Here is a 20,965-nt window from a genome sequence, read left to right as displayed (position 1 = left end):
TTGTGAGAGTGAAATGAGATAATGTATATGGGAAGACTTATTGTAGAGACTAATGCATTATAGATATTCAACAAATGTTTCTTCTCTCTTTCCCCTGTTAGTAACTCATAATTGAAGAAACTGTTGCATTTATGGACTGATATTGAAAGAGACTATGTAACTGTGTACAAACTGAATTTCACAGAAAAGATCAACCTGGTGGTATCAGGAATGTCCCAGGGATTCTTTTGGGTTCAATTTTAGCTTTTGCAGATTTGAGGACTTATCAGTTTACCCAGGACTGATGAAAATTAATTCTCATTAACCACATTTGTTAGATGCTAATAAATAAACCAGAATGTCACATAGATCCTTTCGGTTGACTGGAATAATTTCTTGTCTGCTCTCTAGCAAACTCCTTTTTTGGTGTCATAGTACCTTGGAAACCCTATTGATAACAAGAAACTGCTTGCCAAGCATAGAATCAGAGCAAAGAGAGTTGATAGTCTTGTGGGATATTTCATCCATGCTGTTTAGAACCTAGAGAAGCTTTCCTGCTTCGTTGTTGTAGCACACCAATCTAGTGTTTTGTGCCCTCCTTACATGAACAGTCATTGAAACATTCTTAGTCTTTCTCCGCTCTCTCACCCAGTTTTGGTTTCTGATAATAATAACTTGGAAATATATTTAATTAGAATACCATTTACTTAGGTTATATTAGTAATTATTTTTATAGTGCTTTACAGTTTAGAAAGTGCTTTCATAGCTATTAGCTCACTTGATCTTCTGTGAAGTAGGTAAGGCAAGTGCTATCCCCATTTTACAGTTGAGGAAAGAAGTGCAGAGAGCTTTAGTGACTTCATCAAAGTTTCAAGGCTTAGTGGTGAAATGAGGTTGAGTCTCAGTCATCTGAATCCTCATATAATGCCCTCCTTTTCATTTCAGGCTAACTTCATCCAGTCTATGTTGAGTCACATTTGTTTCCTTTTCGGAAGATGTAATTTTCTGACTTTGTCACCAAATTTTGGAGATGCCCCCCAAATAAAGCCCAGGGACCTTTGAGCACTGTAATGTTTATGCAAGTGCAAACATAATACCTAACATTTATTGAGCATTTACTACTATGAGGCCCCGCGTTAATTTAAGCCTTTTCTATACATTATCTTGTGGGATCTTCACAATAGTCTTAAGAGATAAATACTATTATTACCACATATCCCCCATTTTATAGATAAGAAAACTGAGGCATAGGGAGGCTAAGAACTGGTCCAAGGCCATGCAGTTAGGAAGTGGTAAACTAGGATTGAAACCCAGGCAGTTTGGCTTCCGAGCTTCGGCCGCTGTGCTTTATTTCTTTGTAAGTGGTTTGCTAAACTCAAAGAAACAAGCTTTTGGAATGGAAAATTTTAGAATAAAGTTTTTAAAATAAATTTTCAATTAGTTGACATTCAATATTATTTCATATTAGTTTCCTGTGTACAGTATAGTGATTAGACATTTACATTCTAAACTTATTAAAAGAAACGATCACTCACCTGAGTTTCCACTCTTGCCATAGAAACATGCTATTTGCTTTTCTCTGCTTCTTAATCCCTTTTCTTTTATTCCCTCAGCCTCTGTCCCTTTGGCATCAATTTAGTATAAATTATGTGCTTTTGCTTTAATGAAAAATAAATGTCAATTACTGGGTTTTAGGAATGGCTGGGTTTCTGTTTAGTTTCTATTCGGAACTGCTACAAAGATTATTGGTAGAGTTCAGTTCAATATTTATTGAATTTCTGCAGTATGCTGGTCATTGAATTAGGTCTTGAGATAACAATGAACTGGAGATCCATGTCTTCTAAGAGTTTACAGTCTAGTGGAGAAGGCAGTAATTTAACAAGTTATTTCTACATACTTGTACCAAGTGCTCCATTATACAAAGGGTCTTGGGAACACAGATTCCCAATGGATGAAGGATACATCCTTCAGTCTGAGATATTCTGGAAAGGTTTTCCAAGGAAGTCACACCTGACCTGAGTTTTAAAGGATGAGTAGAATTTAGGGGAAGAATGAACAATATTTAATATGTGAAAAGGTTTTCAGTACTTTAAGAATTAATATATGGTGATCTGTCAACACAAATTTAATTGAAGTGTTTGCTTCGATTTTCCTAGGTGATGTTGGACCAGAACAGCTTCTTGCTTCAAAATTTTCTTTAGTGGATTGACTTTGTTCTTGGCAAAATGCCATTGCAATAAAGAACCAGATGCAACTTTCCATTGTAATCCCAGCCCATTTTACTGAACACCTATTCACAGCAGAAAAGATATTTATTTTTTAGGCTAGTGTCCATGAGAAAGGAGTAAGATTTTTTGACAATATTTCCCAGATTGTGTTTCCTCTAATATTTTTCTGCTGAATGTTGATAGATATATGATTTTAGAGAGAGAGATAGAGACTAGAGAGGGGAGAGAGCGACTAGAGAGAGAGAGAGAGAGAGAGAGAGAGAGAGTGTGTGTGTGTGTGTGTGTCTGTGTTAGTTCTGGGGGAAATAAGTTAGGTAAATGTCCTGTGCATTGTAAGATGTTTAGCTGTATCCCTGACAAAAAAATGTCTGCAGACATTTGTCAAATGTCTTATGGGGGAACTGACTCCCAGCTTGAGAACCACTGGTCTAGACTGTAAGTCCTTGAAGGCAGAGGCTCTGCCTTTTCCCTGAGTCCACAGTGCAAGTTAGATATGTAGTTAACGAATAAGTGTTTGTCGAATAAATAAACTAGACCTTATGATCAGGAAATATCAGATTGTCCAGATTATAAACCTATCAGACCATAAACAAGAAAGCTTAGCATTATTAGTACTGTTTCACTATCTAAATTAGCAAGTAAATTGATAAATATAACTGCTGTGTAATCTCCTATCTGTATAAACCATAATAATGCAGGGTAATTTTTAGAAGATTAATGGATCATCTCCATCCTGAACACAATGATGGCCCCCAGAGTCTAGAGATGGTTTTATAAATTTAAAAATTATAAATGCATATAATTTTGTAAGCCTAGCTATAGATCTAATGATACTCATAAAAGGTTTTCTTCACTAACCTACATACTATCTAATTTTGATGTTCCCTATACTTAAAATAATAGCAACATGGTAAAATATTAGAAATTTAGGGAACCTTAGGTCAAAAGATACCCCAAATTCTCTATATCAGAGTATGTTTAATGAATAATAAGATCTCAATAATTGTGACTATCATCAACATCATCATCATTATTATCATCATCATGAAGGGAATATTATCCTTTATGACCAATTAGCACACCGAATATCTTTCAATCTCTTCAGGACCTCCAACCAGCCTGTTTCAGCCACCTCGTCGTCCTGGCCTTGGCACTGTTGGAAAACCAATTCGACTGTTAGCCAATCATTTTCAGGTTCAAATTCCTAAAATAGATGTATATCACTATGATGTGGATATTAAACCAGAAAAACGGCCTCGTAGAGTCAACAGGTAAGGATTAGAAAGAATAGACTTCTATGTATTTAAATGCATGTAATTTATTTATTATGTATCATACTGTTCTCAATTCTTTCAACATGTAGGCTTTGTTTTTTGCTAAGATGATCAGTGTGTGGATCCACATTTGCTGCCTAATACTTGATTATCCTCCAAAGATTCTAACAGAATGATGAGTACATTGTTGTTCAATCAGTAAATACTTATTGAAGGAAGAAGAAAGGTCACTCTTTTGTTGTCCAACAGTAGCAGAAATTTATATTTTACATTAGTGCCTATGGGAAATAGAACTATCTAAAAATTCAATTTTTATTGTTAAATGTTGGTATTGGACATGAGAAAAATCTAAATGTAAAGACAGAAGAATCATCTTGGAGTATTGAAAAAAGTAAGCTGAGTGAGAAACTCTATTTAATTCTAGCGTTATCCAAGAGGGATCTGGATGAGATGATTTAAGAATTGTGGTCTGTATGACAGGAATTTACCAAGTGTGAAGACAGCCCTATAGCAAATATTATTACAGTATGCTAAGAACACCTACTTTCCTTTCCTCTGTCTCCACACTATCATAGTCACGCAGTCTTTAATATTAAGATTCTTGCTTCTCTAGGATGCTCTTGCTATCACTAACATTGGTAAGACAGAGCAGCTGACTTTTCATTGACTCTAGCATTCCAGAATCTCACAGGGCCTGCATACAGTGTGATCTGGCATATCGGCAAGAACACTTAAGTTATGTATGCTAGATTGAGAGAAAGGTTCTCATTCTAAAAAGAAAGAAACTACATTGGTAATCTTTATGAGGATATTTTACAACATTCCCTTCTCTGCTTGGGAGCACTTTTAGAATAAAACAAGTATGCAGAATAATAAATTGCCAGCAGTAGTCAAAGGAGTTGACTTATTCCTTTGAGTATAATACATCTTAGATTTATTGATGCTCAGATTTCTGAATTTCTGCCCACTCTCTTTTCCAAAACCAGTATACTTGAATAAGGATGTTTATTTGTTAACAAACTTATCATTCAGTTGTGAACGTGCCACATATAGATACCAAAGAGAGGTTATTCTTATAAGGGTACGTTTTTCATAGGGGAGGAATTTGGAAAGCAGGAGTTTGATAGGATGCCATAAATTTTAACCCCTCTTTCCTTTTATTCCCCCCCTTTTGTTATCATCTCGTAGTTGCTTTTGTTCACTTGTTGCTACCTTTCTTTAGTTAAGTATTTTTTTAATTACTTGAATCAGTTGTCACCTTAACCCTTACTTTTTCCAAGGAATTTTGAACTAAATTTAGATGATTAGGGTATCATGACAGTTTACTTAATGTTCACTATTTCTCAAAGCTAACCTCCTCTATCTCCATTATTATTAAGGGAGGTGGTAGATACAATGGTGCGGCACTTTAAGATGCAAATATTTGGTGATCGGCAGCCTGGCTACGATGGTAAAAGAAACATGTACACAGCACACCCGCTGCCAATTGGACGGGATAGGGTAAGTGTTAACGGTAAGAAATATTTATTAGACTTAGGTCATTTAGTAGTAATTACATAGGACAAAAATATTTCCCTTTCTAATAACAATTCAATTCTTAGTTGTTTCTCATAGTGATGATAGATTTGTTTTTCTGTCTGTATTCTCTTGTCCCCTTAGTTAATCGATAATTGAAGATGAGATGAGCATTAGCATTTAGGTTGGTTATGTCTTCTTTACATATCTGAATCTTCTTTACATATCTACTATCTGAATCCGAACAATGTATTTTTTATAAATTATAGAATATTATATAACACCCACTTATGAAAATATTGATAATACCATGATAACTTTTTAAGATATTTATTTTTAAAATTAGAAAGCAAAATGGAAATATGTGCTCATTGTAAACTTATTCAGACATTCAAGAAATGCTGTGATTTCTTGCCTCTCCAACTGTCTGCACCCCTCAATCCCATTTTTCTTTTCAGAAGAAACTACTCTAATAGTTTGGTATGTATCCTTCCAGATCTTTTCATGTGCATTAATTATTTGTACATTTGCTTATATACATTCTTATTTGTTTTCATATTGTTCTATGATATATTTTTTCATTTAACAATATGTCTGGGAGATCTTTCCATTTCTGTACATTTAAATCTACCTTCTTATTTTTTTAATTCAAAATTTTTTATCATGGTAAGGTATACATAAAATTTACGATTTTAACCCCTTTTAAATGTACAGTTCAGTGGCATTAAGTATATTCATATTGTTGTGCAGTTGTGACCACTATCCATCTCTAGAACTTTTTATCATCTCACCCTGAAACTCTGTACCCACTGAACAGTAGCCCCCCATTTCCTCCTCCCCCTGTCCCTGATAACCACTATTCTCCTTTCTATCTCTATGAATTTGACTATTCTAGGTATCTCATCTAAGTGCAATCATACAATAGTTGTCATTCTGTGTCTGTCTTGTTTCATTGAGCATAAAGTTTTCAAGGTTCATCCATGCTATAGCATCTACCTTATTTTTAAACTATTGCATAATATTTGATGTTGAATTATTCCCCTATTGATGGACATGTAGGTTGTTTCCAATGTTTTGCAATTACAGAAAGTGTTAAATGTCTTTATGCATACACTGTATTGAATATTCCTGGGATCTTTCAGCCTTTATAAATATGTATGTATATGTATTTTTCCATAGGTTGATATGGAAGTAACCCTTCCAGGAGAGGGTAAAGACCAAACCTTTAAGGTGTCTGTTCAGTGGGTGTCAGTTGTGAGCCTTCAGTTGCTTTTAGAAGCATTAGCTGGGCACTTGAATGAAGTCCCAGATGACTCAGTACAAGCACTTGATGTTATCACAAGACACCTTCCCTCCATGAGGTTAGTACCTTAGTTGGAATTCTTTGCCACAGATGTCCATCTTGTTTTTAATAGTTTGCATTGGAGCCATTGAAAGGTTTCTGCATTAGTCATAGTTCATACTTGCTTTCAGTTTGCAAAGTTGGGAGCGAAATGAAAGACTTTTCAAGCTTTTATTGTGAAACATGCAAACTTTTATTTCTTCAGGTACACTCCAGTGGGCCGTTCCTTCTTCTCACCTCCTGAAGGCTACTACCACCCTCTGGGAGGGGGCAGGGAGGTCTGGTTTGGCTTTCATCAGTCTGTGAGACCTGCTATGTGGAATATGATGCTCAATATTGATGGTAGGCTGGAACGCTCTTTACCGTTTACTCTTTTGGTTGTTTTTCTCGGTCCTTTCCCTTTCCCTGAAGCTAAGTATTCTTCCTCTCTGTTTGTTAGTATCTGCAACTGCTTTCTACCGGGCTCAGCCTATCATTGAGTTCATGTGCGAGGTTTTAGACATTCAGAACATCAATGAACAGACCAAACCTCTAACAGACTCTCAGCGTGTCAAGTTTACCAAAGAAATCAGAGGTAGATATTTTCATTACTATAGTCTTGGAGAGGCATTTCAGCATGGTGCAAGGAACATAGTCTTGGAGTCGAACTTACCTGGGTTTCCCATCCAATCCCAGCTAGTTATATCAGTGGAACCTTGGGTAAATTACTTAACCACTGGGAGCTTTAGTTTATTCATTTTCAAGGTAAGGATAATATGTGTCTTGTAAGATTGTTGTGAGAATTAAATGCGATTAGATGTATAAAGCTTCTATCACAGTATTTAGCATATATCAGGTACTTGGTAACTATTACCCTTACTCATTTAAAAACTTCCATTTTAATAAAATAATACCAGTTTATTTTCCTTTTGGAATTTCTTTTCTTCTTTGCTTGTGATTAGTTATCTTCTCTCACTAGAATATAAGCTTCATTAAGGCTTTCTCGAGACCCAAAAAGAGGCACCAGAAAATAACTGATACTTAATAGATATTTATTGAATGAAGTAATAAATTAAAGTGGTTGCAAATCTTAAGTCATCTGGGTTCTAATATTTTCTGCTTAGCTGAGGCTTTTTGCCTATACATGATAAAATTGTTCCCATATCCTTGCAACTTTACAATGTCATGCCTTTTTGAAGACATTCAAATTTGTTTTTGTCACTATGATTTCAGGCAATACTGATGTTTTAACTTTTTTTTTAACTTCAGGTCTTAAAGTTGAAGTGACCCACTGTGGCCAGATGAAACGAAAATATCGAGTTTGTAATGTGACTAGACGGCCAGCCAGTCATCAAACGTATGTTAACCACATCTAAAATGATGCCAAAACATTTTTAGTAACAGGGAAAGGTATTATAATCATTTGAAAAATTGGTATCTCATATTTTGATTTTTAAAATCACTGGCATCTTCATGTTTAAGCACCAAAGCTTTAAAAAATGTTTTAAAAGTTTTTGATAGATACTTGTAAAACATATTTCCTGCCTTGAATTAATTTCACCTCTTAAACAGAGTATGCTAAACATAGAACAACTTTTATATAATGATGCAGAGTCATCATTGTAAGCATCGTTTATTATACTGTTGTAATTTTCCATGCATGGCCCAAAGGGTCTATTAAGGCCTGTAAGTCATATAAGGCTGTCATGGGAAGATATATATTGCTTTGTGTTTTGTGTGGGTTTTTATTCCTTCTTTTGTAGCTAGCTGTCACTTCTTCCAGCTGTCAGTGTGTGCAGCAGCCTCCAGCAACACACTCATTTCCACTTCCCCAATCTCATTTTTCTTATTTTTTTATTAAAAATTATTGGGGTGACATTCATTAATAAAAATCAAGTAAGTTTCAAGTGTACAATTCAACAGTATGTCATATATATATATTGCATTGTGTGTTCACCCCCCAAAGTTAGGTTTCCTTCCATCACCAAGTCTTTGACCTCTTTTAACCCTGTCTACCTCCCCACTCCTTCCCTTCCGTCTGGTAACCACTAATCTACAGTCTGTGTCCATGAGTCTCTGTTTGTTCGTCATGTTTGTTTATTGCTTTGAGTTTTATATCCCACATGAGTGAAATCATGGTTTTCAACTCCCAATCTCATTTTTCAAATTACCCAACTTCTAATCCATTATGAACTATGCCTAATGAAAAAGTATATATTAAAATGATTGTTAAATTAACAGATATATGTTTTTATTCTTAAAATCTAGATTATTTAAATTCATGTCTCACATATACATAAATATTGCCTCTTCTAAGTCAAAAGCATGAACTTAAATATAAAAACTTTACATTATTTTGGTTACTAAGAAGGCTTTTAAAATTTTTTAATTTTTTTTGTTTATATTCTAATCTTACTTTGTTTTAGATCTATGGTTCTCAATTTTTAAACTTTAGTGTGTATCAAAAGCACCTGAAGTTTTGGGTGACCTCTGAATAAATGTGGTATATTAATTCAGTCTGATCTGAATAATCTTCAGTCTGAACGCATGTACACATTACATGAATTTCTTAAGAGTTATAAAATGATATTTCATATATTCATATTATATCATTGACCTCATTCCCTAGGGGGGAAAAATGTTATAAAACCTATAAAATTACTATTTAGAATTTTAGCATTTCTTTCAAGAGGAATTGTATCTTTTTCATTATTTAAATACTTTACATAACCCTGTAAGAATAATTATACTTATAGACCTACATAATTTTTACATGAAAATTAAAAGCACATACATTTAAATATCACATAAATGATACTGTATTGTTACCTTTTGGAGCTGTAACAGTTAAGAAAAAAAGATTAAAGTTAGTATTGTGCCAGATATTTGAGATAACTTGCCCACCGCAAGAGCCATATAAAGAGTCTCTTAAATCATGCTCCCCAGTTTATACCAAATACCCTGGCATTGTCTCAATTTCATGTATTTGGTCTTGTTGCCTCTAAATCTGACCTCTAGTGAGTCTGTATTTTATGATTCTGTAGCTGCTGCTGCTTTTAAAATCTTTTAAAACTTTAATTAAAAATTTTTCTCATCCTAGATTTAAAAAAAACATGGAAAATTCCAACAGAAGCACTGTTCTGATTAAGTACTAAAATGACTTAAGTGAAAATGTTCAAATAAATATTGACCTTTGTTTTTTAAGTGACTCATCAAGGTAGAAAATGTTAGTAGACTTCTGTTTGTTTGCTTAAGGAAAACAACTTGAAATTTCTAAAAAGACATTGTCTCCTATAGTTTTCCTTTACAGCTAGAAAATGGTCAAGCTATGGAATGTACTGTAGCTCAATATTTTAAGCAAAAGTATAGTCTGCAGCTGAAATACCCCCATCTTCCCTGTCTCCAAGTGGGACAAGAACAAAAGCATACATACTTGCCACTTGAGGTAAGCTAAACTAAATTTTCTTTTGCCCATCTGCCAATTTCTTGAATGAGTTTTTTTTTTTAAAGCTGTATTCTAAGCTAGTGGTAGAATTTAGTATTAATTTCTAAGATATTTTAGGTAGATAACTGTATAATGGAACTTTCTTTTTTTCTTTTTTCATTTTTCTTTTTTTCTTTTTCTTTTTTTTTTTGGATATGGAAGATGTAAGATGAAGTTTGGCAGTTTTAAGATAGAGAAGCCCATTACACAAACAAATTTCTCTTTGCCTTTTGGTAGGTCTGTAATATAGTGGCAGGACAGCGATGTATAAAGAAGCTCACAGACAATCAGACTTCCACGATGATCAAAGCCACAGCAAGATCTGCTCCTGACAGACAGGAAGAAATCAGTAGACTGGTCAGTAAGGCATGGTCTTTAAGATAAACTAGCTTTACGATGAAAAAACAAAACAGTAGAAACTCCTGATGGGACACAGTTACTCTTTGGTTTTTATATATACAGGCTTTCCTGTTCTTTAGGTGAAGAGTAACAGCATGGTGGGTGGACCTGATCCATACCTTAAAGAATTTGGTATTGTTGTCCATAACGAAATGACAGAGCTCACAGGCAGGGTACTTCCAGCACCAATGCTGCAATACGGAGGCCGGGTAAGCTTTTTTTTTTATTCAGCAAGCTTCTTCCAATAACCAGTCAAAAACTGAATAATTGAGGGCTTTTCTACACCACCACAGTGAATTTACCCATAGTTTTGCTCATTATTGCTCTTTGTCTTTTGGCTAATACCAAATAGAGTTCTGTTTATCCCCTCATCAACATTCAAATGGCCTTAGATTGTAATGTATTTTCTCTTTTCTTTTGTTTCTTTTTTGTGTTTTTTTTTTTAAAGAATAAAACAGTAGCCACACCCAACCAGGGTGTCTGGGACATGCGAGGAAAGCAGTTTTATGCTGGCATTGAAATTAAAGTTTGGGCAGTTGCTTGTTTTGCGCCTCAGAAACAATGTAGGGAAGATTTACTAAAGTGAGTATCTTCATATTTTCAGCTTAGTAATATCCCTTACAGATATGAAAATACCATCTTTATGTGAATGTGCTGTGTGCACTGGCACTAAATCCCTGACTCCTATAGTTATACCATCTGGCTATAGGAAAAGGCCTTGTATTGTATAGTAAATTGCCAACTTGGGCATTACATTAAGAATCTAACTCAGCTTCCTTAGATTTAGAACAGAAATTTGTGACTAACAAGGGTGAAGCAGTGCCAGTTGGCAAATTCTTGGGTTCTTAGTGAAGCTTTCTTTGGTATTAATTGTATCTTTTCAGCTAAGATAAAAACTAGTTTATTTTTAATCATCATAATTTACTAGGAAGCGTGTTTCACTGCAGGGTCACTGACTAAGATCATTGGTTCATATCTTACAGATGCAGCTATTAATATAAAGGAAGTTAGTGAGAAGGGTGGGAAAATCAAGGCAGGAAAACGGAACTGGTATGAAAGAAAAGAATCCTACAAAATATTGGCAAATGCACAAAAGAAACTATTCTGAAAGCTTTATACATAAATCGAAGTAACTTCGTCATTCTAAAGTTTAAAATTTCATAATTTTGCTTTTTTGAAGTGATGATTTCTTTTGACATTTTATGGAATCAAATCTGTTACCAATTTGACCGTAATCCTAAATGCATTGATTTTGTCACAGTGTGTATCTGTGTTCTCAGTGGAACACAAGCTTGCAAGCTTATCCAGCTAGTCTTCTACAAGGCATACCAAAATTACCTGAAATTTTGACTCTACTTTTTCCTTCAGTCCAGAATTACTGACTTGAGTGTTTAAAAAAATCTTTGGATAGGAATGGTATTCAAGTCCCTGGGGCCCAGCTGAGGCATAATTATTTAAAAATTCAAAATGATAATCTGATATCTGAATAATATAGATTCTTCTGCATTATAATTGCAGTGTTACATCTGCCAGTCTACTTTGGGCAACCAGTAAAAGATCTTTTTTGTTGTTTATTTGTTTGTGTCTAATTTTACCTAAGAATTTTCAGAACTGAGAGAAGTATCATTAAGAGAAATAAATGCTAAGAATATACTCTGAAATGAAAGCACTGTGCCACTGGTTCTATTTTAACAGGAGTTTCACGGACCAGCTCCGTAAAATCTCTAAGGATGCAGGAATGCCCATCCAGGGTCAGCCATGTTTCTGCAAGTATGCACAAGGTGCAGACAGTGTGGAGCCCATGTTTAAACATCTGAAAATGACATATGTGGGCTTACAGCTAATAGTGGTTATCTTGCCCGGGAAGACGCCAGTATATGGTATGGGACCCCTTTAATGCTGAACGAGTGATGATTTCAATAGTAAATGTAACAGTCAGGACAAGTTAGGTTACGCTGTAGTCACAAACACCCCCAATCTCTCAGTGTCTCAAAGCAGCAGCGGTTTACTTTTTGCTCCTGCTCTGTGTCCATTGAGTGTAGATTGCAGCCTCTATTCCATGTTATCTTATCATTTTCACTCTGGGACCAAGGTTGGCAGAGCAATTGCTGTTTGGAATGTGGCCCCATGGAAGAGAGAACAGAGAGCTCTGGAGAGTTCTTAACATCTGCACCTTCTTGGCCACAACCAGCTGTGTAGCCTACCCAGCCTATGTGGGGGAAGTGGGAATGGGCCCAGTAGAATTACACTGGGGCATACAGTGTAATTCTACTGTAGTCCTAAAAACAAGTAGAACTCAAATGTTGGTTAAAAGCACATAAGGATATCAGAATAGGGATGAGTGGGGAGCCTACTACTTCCAGAAAAGGAGTTGTTTAGTCTGTCTACTATAAGAAGAACGATACAAAGTTCTTTTTGCTATCATCCAAGTAAAGGGTTTGGGAATACAGACCAGCTATTTGAACTTTATAAAATATCTCTGTATTTGCTTCTTTTGTTACCCTCTGTTTATCTCTAATGTTTACAGTGGGGGAAAGGGGAAGAAAACAACTTAAAATTCAAAGAGTTGGTGTGTGTAGTGAGAAAGAAGAGCTGGGGAAATCGATTCCTTTGCCAGGCCGGTCCTGTAGGAAAAGGAACCTTGGACTGAGTGAATAGTGGCAGACAGCATCTTAAAATAAAGAAAGTGGGCTAGCTTCAAGGCCTGCAGGAGGGAAGAAAAGGGGAGGGGGAGGATCTATCCAAACTGGAAAAAAAAAAATTGTCCTGGAGGTGTAGTAGATGAAAGGACCACTCATGAAAAACATCTAGCACAGTGAACACCATATAATAGGAACTCTGTAAATGTCAATGTGTGGATTTTTTTTCTCTATTCATGGTAATTAGGAGAATATTTAAACATTTTTATAAATCGATTAACTTATTTTTTAGCGGAGGTGAAACGTGTTGGAGATACCCTGCTGGGTATGGCCACACAGTGTGTCCAGGTTAAAAATGTAGTGAAGACCTCACCCCAAACCCTTTCCAACCTTTGCCTGAAGATTAATGCAAAGCTTGGAGGAATTAACAACGTGCTTGTACCTCATCAAAGGTAAGATTCTGAACTCTGTTTTTCCCACTTTTTTACTAAGATCTAACTTATATAATTTACAGTAAAGCATACAAACCTCAAATATGCATCTCAATTGCTTTTTCTTATGTGTGTATACACTCATGTAGCCACCACCTGGGTTAAGATATAGAACATTTCCAGTACCTCATCATGCTTTTTTCTTGCCCTTCCTCATAGATAACTCCCAAAGGTAACCACCATTCTAATCTCTATCACCTGTTTTTGAACTTTATATAAATGGAAGCATATAGTATATACTATTTTGTGTCTGTCTTCTTTTGTTCAGTGTTACATCTCTGAGATTTATTCATGTCGTATTAAGTAACAGTTTATTGTTGTATATTATTTTCTTATGTGAATGTACCACAAAATCTTAATCTACTCTACCACTGAAGGATATTCTTGTATATTCATTATATAAGTCTTCTACATTTTTGGTGGACTTACGTACTCTTCCTCTTGGGTACATATCCAGAAGTGGAATTGCTGAGTAATAGAGAATACATATTCTCATTTCACATTAATAAATGCTGTCAAATAGTTTTCCGAATTGGTTGTGCTAATTTACATTTCCGCTGAGTGTTCTGGTTGCTCCATATTCTCACCAATGCTTGGTAGTATCAGTCTTTTTATTTTTAGCCATTTTGGTTGAGGGTAACAGCATCTCATTAATGTTTTAATTTGCACTACCCTGACAGCAGTCATGTTGAGCACATTTTCATGTGCTTATTGACTATTTGGACATACCATTTTGTGATAGGCCTGTTGAGTTCTTTGCCCATTTCTTAGACTGGGTCGTCAGTCTTTTAATTAATTTGTAGTTTCCTTATCTATTGAGATAATATGACTTGTTAACTCTAAGATGGTTTTATGCCAAAGGGCTTTGAAAAATTAAATTTAGGGCTGTGATATTAGTCATTGCCATACTTAAGAGGGTGAAATTGACTAACCTTTGGACAATCATATCACAATTCTCATTTTTGTTCTTGAATGAAACTTTCAGGTAATTAAATCTTTCCTGTAACATCGGTAGATGAGGTATACAGGCCATAGGGGAAATTAACCTAAAGTCTGAAATCATTAATTTTACCCAAAACATTTGAGACAGTGTAGCATAGTGGCTTAGAGTACATACTTCAGTGTCAGACTTCCTGGGTTTGGATTCCAGCTTTACTGCTTCACGGACATGTGATCTTAGGAAAGTTCCTTATCCTCTTATCCTCATTTTTTAAATCTGAAAATTGAGAAGATAATTGTATCACCCTCATAGAATTCTTGTGAGAACTAAATGAGTTAATATATATAAAGTACTTAGACAGTGGCAGGTACACAGTTATGTAAGCTGTTATTATGTTATATTTATGTATGTTAGGTATACACATTCACTGTTGTGCTGCTCTGTGCCAGGACTATGTTGTATGATATTTATAAATACAACATAGCCTCTGCCCTCACGGAGGTACCTATTCTTTGATACTTATTACATCTTTAGTGCCTGTTATATGAGATTTTTATATTTGGGATGCCTCCAAGATTATACTTTAAGAATCAATATTCAGTTCCAAATCTTACTTTTAAGAATTTACTCAAGACTTCCGTGATATTTTTCTTCTTGATTCTTCAGAGAAATCACTGCCAAATAAATGAATTCATTCTTTCAACAAGTATTTATTGACTGCCAACTGTGAGCCAGGCGGTGTTCTAGGCACTAGAGATAAAGCAGTGAGCAGGACAAAACAAAACAAAATTCCTGCCCTGTGGAGCTTACATTCTCAGGGGGAAAGACAGCAAATAAGTAAAATATGTGGTGTAAGTGTTAAGTACTATTGATAAAAATAAAACGGAAGGAGATAAACTTGATTCTCTTTTCTTTTTCACGTCTCACATCTTAAAAAGAATTGGGTGTTTTATTTACATTCTGCAATTCAGTATCCATTGTAAGAATTCCCATGATCCCAAGAAAACCTGTTCTAGAAAAGTTTTCCCTTTTAAATTTGAGTCGAGTCCTCTTTTTTAATTCTTCCCTTCCTACTATTACAGAAGAACCATCTTGACTTCTGCGGTCAATTCACATTCATTGTACGGGGTGCCACAGATACTCATTGAGCCTTAGAGTTCTCTCTCAATGGGCACAAGTCTTTATTCTTTCTTATAAGATTATATCTGTGATTGTATCTGATGAGCTTGCTAAAACCTAATATTTTCATCTGTATATCTGAGTGGCAATGTCTCCTTAAATCTGAGCAGGCCATCCGTGTTCCAGCAGCCTGTCATCTTCCTGGGAGCAGATGTCACACACCCTCCTGCAGGAGATGGGAAGAAGCCTTCCATTGCTGCTGTCGTTGGCAGTATGGATGGCCACCCCAGCCGGTACTGTGCCACCGTTCGGGTACAGACTTCCCGCCAGGAGATCTCTCAGGAGCTCCTCTATAGTCAGGAGGTAATCCAGGACCTTACTAACATGGTTCGAGAGCTGCTGATCCAGTTCTACAAATCCACACGCTTCAAACCCACACGGATCATCTATTACCGTGGAGGGGTATCCGAGGGACAAATGAAACAGGTACTCTCATTATCCCATAGTTACCCATAGTTACCCTTTGGGGCTTCTAGGTATCTGCCACTCTGCATAAATCAGATCTGAGAGATACTAGGTGAGTTCTCAGTTAAATGTCATTCCATTTCTAACTCCTAGGTAGCTTGGCCAGAACTAATTGCAATTCGAAAGGCATGTATTAGTTTGGAAGAAGATTACCGGCCAGGAATAACCTACATTGTGGTACAGAAAAGACATCACACACGACTCTTCTGTGCAGATAAAACAGAAAGGGTAAGAAAACACAAGATAAGCTTCATTATCTGATGCAGATAAATGTTTTTTTAAGTGGGCATACATATGATTTTTTTTTCTAAAAACAGAAGTGACAAATAATAATCTAATATACTAACTACAGTTGATCTCATATGATTAATTCTGAATTAATTGCTATTTGCTACTTTTTGCTGCTAGTGTCTGAGGCACAGTTCTAGAGTATTAAGAATTTCTCTTCTAAATAATTTTATATCTGTGGAGATGTTAAGGTACAAATTTTGAACATTTATGATGTCACACTTATTAACCATGGACAGGTTGCTTAACTTCTCTAAGCCATGATGTTCTCATTATGTAAAAAGTATTAAAAACAATACCTATCTCAGAGTTGTTGTAAGGATTAAATTAATAAATAAATGTTAATCTGGGGTACAGTTCCCAGCACTTGATAAAAGACATTTTGTTTAATCTGTTTATGATCTGATATTTATGTATAAACTAGGTAAATACATGATATCAGATGACTTTACTTCTATAATATTTTTGATAACATTACTTCATTTTTTCTGGGTCCTCCCTGATCTACCCCCAGGGAGACCAGTTCTCTCTGTTGCCTAATCATGTAATCTTGTGGGTCACTCCCTTATTTTCTAGTACGCCCTTAGTTTTTGTCTCTAATCCAAGGCTGAGCCGTTTCTTTTTGTTTTCTGAATCATTGCAGAATTAAGGTTTTTCTCGTTGGGCTCCAATCAGATCAGATTCAAAGTGCTGTTTTCCACATTGCCCAAACCCTGACTCAGTAGTTCTTCTTAGACTCTGCTAATACAAAGTCTCTGAACTCTTGCCTGAGCTTCGGGCACAGAACATCCTGCCACCCTCGCCTTAACTGCATGGTCACCTTTCCATTCCTCTGTCAGCTTGCTATCCACGTAGCTTTGAGACCTGGATTATCTTTCTAAAATCTCAAGCTATCTCATAGTTTTGTTCTTTACCATCCAGTGTCACTCCTAACCATTCAAGATTGACAGTTCCAGTCCTTGGTCTACTGTGCACCCTGACACTTACCAACATCTTCAGTGCCTCTTGCCAATCTCCAACTCTGAACCAGTTGACTTGCCCATTTTCATTGCTTCTATTTAGGCTGGTAGAGATGGCTGTGGAAAAAAGTCATTTGTTTTCAAATTCATGATAGCAAATCTCAACCATGTTACAAATTCATGATAGCAAATCTACACCAGGCCTTTGAGGCTGTAATTTCATGATAGCATGTTACAAATTCATGATAGCAAATCTCAACCAGGTCTTTGAGGCTGTAATTTTTTCATTTATTTTATTCTCCAAGCATCTGTTTCAAACCTTTATACTCTTCTTAACTCCCTAGCCCCTATTCATGACATCTTCATTGCCAGTAATTTACATTGCCAACAACAGAACAACCTTCTATTTTCCCCAGAAAACAAAATCTAGAAGGCATGGCTTTTCTTGGCTTCTCCTCCTCTACCTTCAAATTTAATTAAGCCTCGTGTTTTTTCATCTCCTTCCTCACATCACAGAGGCTAATCCTCTCCACCTATGCTTTCTTTCCCCCACCTATTCTTTGTCCCTCATCTTTTCCCGCCTCGCTTCATTAATTACCCATTCTTTTCTAAAGTTTCAATCTTTCCCATTCTATTACCTCCTCTCCTCACCCTCTAAAGTTTCCCAGCTCTTCCTTAGTTCCCCCAAATAAACTTCTCTTTGCTCTGTTTCTCCTTCAGTCTACTTGCCACCTTATCTTTCCTTCCTTTCGTGACCAAACTTTTAGGAAGAAAATGACTAGACTTTCTATCTTACCTTCTCACATCATACTTCACTTCTCTGTAGCCTGACTTTAATTTCAGCGACTCCACTTAAGTCGCTCTCTTAATGACTTGCTCATTTTGATTCTAGCAATATCTTGTCAGGTCCCCACACTGACCTCTTTGCAGCCTTCTTTGGCCTTAGCACTGTGACTGTCCAGGCTCACTACCCACCTCTGTAATCAGGCTTTCTTTGGGTCCTCTTCTTCCTCTGTTTGTTAAACACTAATGTTTCCTGGCATTTCATACTTTTACCTCTTCTTTTTTCGATTTCAACTCTCTGTAGGCTCACCCACTTCTCTGGATTCACTTATTTGCTTATAGATTCCTAAATCTGTATTTCCGGCCCCAAACTTTTCTATGTAGTATCTGACTTGCACTTCTAATTATCTACCAGACAAATTTACTATCATACTCTATAGGCATTATATCAGTCAAGATAGGCTAGGCTAGCCTGTGCTGTGGTAACAAAAAAACTCCAAAATCTTAGTGGCCTTCAAAGATTTATTTCTTGCTCACATTACACATTCATTGTGACTCTGCAGCAGCTGTGACCCTGCTCTCTTCCCTTTAGAACCTAGGCTGACAGAGAAGCATGTACCTGGAACATTGCCAGCCATTGTAGCAGAGGGGAAAAAAGATACACGATGAGCCAAGTGCTGGTTCTTAAAGCATCTTCCCAGAAGTAACACATTTCAGGCCACATTTTATCTTCCAAAGCAAGTTACATGGCAACTCCAGAGTTAATTGGGTGGGGAAATATAATCCTCCCCCAGGGATGGGCACAAGACTATTTGGCAACAGTGATGCAAATCTACCACAGGCATTTCAAGCAAAACACGTCTAAACCTTCTACTTACTGTTTTATCCTCATCCAAAACATATTCCTCCCCCAATTTTTCTTTTCTTCTGTTACTTGGCATCAATGTACATTAAGTCAGCCAATCTAGAAACTTCAGAATTGTCTTTGAATTATTCTCCTTTCCTGTCACCCCATATCCAGTTGGTTAAATAGTCCTCTGCCCTGAAATCTCTTGTCTCAATTTTTCTTCTTGTGTGTTCCCTCTGCCCTAGGTAGAACTTTTCTGTATTGCAGGAGACTCCTAGCAGTCTTCATTCTTCCTTCACACATGCATCCTCTGCCTGCTGTTTTTCTGTGGTGTTTAGTATTGTCCCAATGTAGCCAAAACATAACATTTTAGTTTCATATTTCAACATGCCTTCACATACCTCCCATTTCCCATATACATTGCATTTTTATACCTGTAATGCCCATATTCATCCCATACCTTTTTCCATTTTTTTATTAAGGTATAATATAGATAGAGTAAAATTCACCCTTTTTTAGTGTACTGTTCTTCAAGTTTTGACAGATGCATATAGTTGTATAACCACCACCTCAGTAAAGAAGATATAGAATCAGACACACAAATTCTCTTATGCTCTTTCGTAGTCAACCCTTTTCCTCACTTACAGTCCCTGGCAACCACTGATAGGTGTTCTGTCCCTATAGTTTTGTTTTTTCCCAGCATATCATATAAATGGATTCCCATAGCTTTTGAGTCTGGCTTCTTTCACATAGCATGATGCATTTGAGATTCATCCAGGTTTTCGTACGTGTAGTAGTTTGTTCCTTTTTATTGCTGGGTAGTATTTCATGACATGGATGAACCACAGTTTGTTTATACATCCCTGTCTTAAGGAAATATTTGGAGAGTTTCCCATTTTTATCCCATCTCCCCTCTTAACTGCTGCTTACCCTGTAAGGCATGGCTCTGTTGTTTCCTCTCACCAGCTTTTCCCAGTGCCTTCCATAATGCCTTTATCATATTTCAATGCAGTTCAACATCTTGAACTAAACTGCTTTGCAAGAGCAGTTTACTAATTTATTACCAATTAACGTATAAAAGAAAAAAAATGGCCTAAGCTTAGTTTGGCACTTTGATGACTAATTACACTTTTTTTTTGGTAGGTGGGTAAAAGTGGCAATGTACCAGCAGGCACTACAGTGGATAGCACCATTACACATCCATCTGAATTTGACTTTTACCTCTGTAGTCATGCAGGAATTCAGGTAATTTGGAAGTTGGTCCAGATCTTTGACTTGATAGAGAGATGTTTGCAAATTTAGCACCTAGCTTGAGTAGACTTGTTATTAAATACTGTGCATAACTTTGTTAATGCTTGTCTTCTAGAACTGTTGTCTTTTGGTCTAGGTATCTGCTTATAGGTGTGCTAGGCAGGAATACTTCTGAGTTTAAGGAGTATATTTCAATTCTTCTCTCTGGTAGTCAACCCATGTCAGAAATATATTAATCATAAAACTCTCTCTCCAGGGAACCAGCCGTCCTTCACATTACCAGGTCTTGTGGGATGACAACTGCTTCACTGCAGATGAGCTCCAGCTACTGACTTACCAGCTGTGTCATACCTATGTGCGGTGCACACGCTCAGTCTCTATTCCAGCCCCTGCGTATTATGCCCGGCTTGTAGCATTCAGAGCAAGGTATCATCTCGTGGATAAAGATCATGACAGGCAAGTTTCTCAGGCACAATAAAATCTCTTTCTGTGTGTTAGCAGCATGTTTTAAAAAAATGAGCTCCTACTGAAAACTCTTTGGAGAAGGTTAATTTTCTTTTTAAGGTTTAAATTGCAAGGAGAGAATAAAATTGCACGTGTCTTTGAGAACTTATAATGTGACTTTTGGTCCAAGAAATGATCAGGCCTGTTTATACTTGTATGGTGTGCCTAAAGTCTGCCTGAGGAAAGGAATCTAATTTGGAGTTGCCGGTGGTTTTGGAGTTGCCCATAGAGCCAAATGCATTTCACTTCTGCTCAGGTCCTCAGCAGCCTCAGAAGGTGGCCAACACAGTGTCCTGGCTCTAGTCAGAGCAGTCACAGGCCTGTGGATCCTACTTCATACAGGGAAAGTCCTGACCAGTTCACTTTGCCTTCAGTACAATCTGGAAGAATGCACTAGAGTGAACCTGGATGTGTATGTG

General features: G+C 36.4%; 1 protein-coding gene across 1 annotated transcript in view; it reads left to right on the top strand.

Annotated features, from left to right (window-relative positions):
* LOC120593269 (protein argonaute-4) overlaps nt 1-20,965 on the top strand; it is a 28,386-nt gene that overhangs the window by 1,965 nt on the left and 5,456 nt on the right. Inside the window, exons 2-17 of the mRNA XM_039851013.1 lie at nt 3,313-3,478; nt 4,861-4,981; nt 6,176-6,357; nt 6,544-6,680; nt 6,778-6,912; nt 7,587-7,674; nt 9,615-9,762; nt 10,039-10,158; nt 10,281-10,409; nt 10,649-10,782; nt 11,896-12,080; nt 13,132-13,291; nt 15,560-15,875; nt 16,008-16,142; nt 19,935-20,036; nt 20,299-20,498. Of these exons, the coding sequence (XP_039706947.1) occupies nt 3,313-3,478; nt 4,861-4,981; nt 6,176-6,357; nt 6,544-6,680; nt 6,778-6,912; nt 7,587-7,674; nt 9,615-9,762; nt 10,039-10,158; nt 10,281-10,409; nt 10,649-10,782; nt 11,896-12,080; nt 13,132-13,291; nt 15,560-15,875; nt 16,008-16,142; nt 19,935-20,036; nt 20,299-20,498 (2,458 nt within the window). The remainder of the gene's footprint in view (nt 1-3,312; nt 3,479-4,860; nt 4,982-6,175; nt 6,358-6,543; nt 6,681-6,777; nt 6,913-7,586; nt 7,675-9,614; nt 9,763-10,038; nt 10,159-10,280; nt 10,410-10,648; nt 10,783-11,895; nt 12,081-13,131; nt 13,292-15,559; nt 15,876-16,007; nt 16,143-19,934; nt 20,037-20,298; nt 20,499-20,965) is intronic.

Source organism: Pteropus medius, unplaced genomic scaffold (assembly GCF_902729225.1).
Source record: "Pteropus medius unplaced genomic scaffold, Ma_sr-lr_union100, whole genome shotgun sequence".
NCBI classification, from domain to species: Eukaryota; Metazoa; Chordata; class Mammalia; order Chiroptera; family Pteropodidae; genus Pteropus; species Pteropus medius.
The sequence above is the reverse complement of the archived record's forward strand: the minus strand, read 5'-3'. Positions and strand labels throughout refer to the sequence as shown.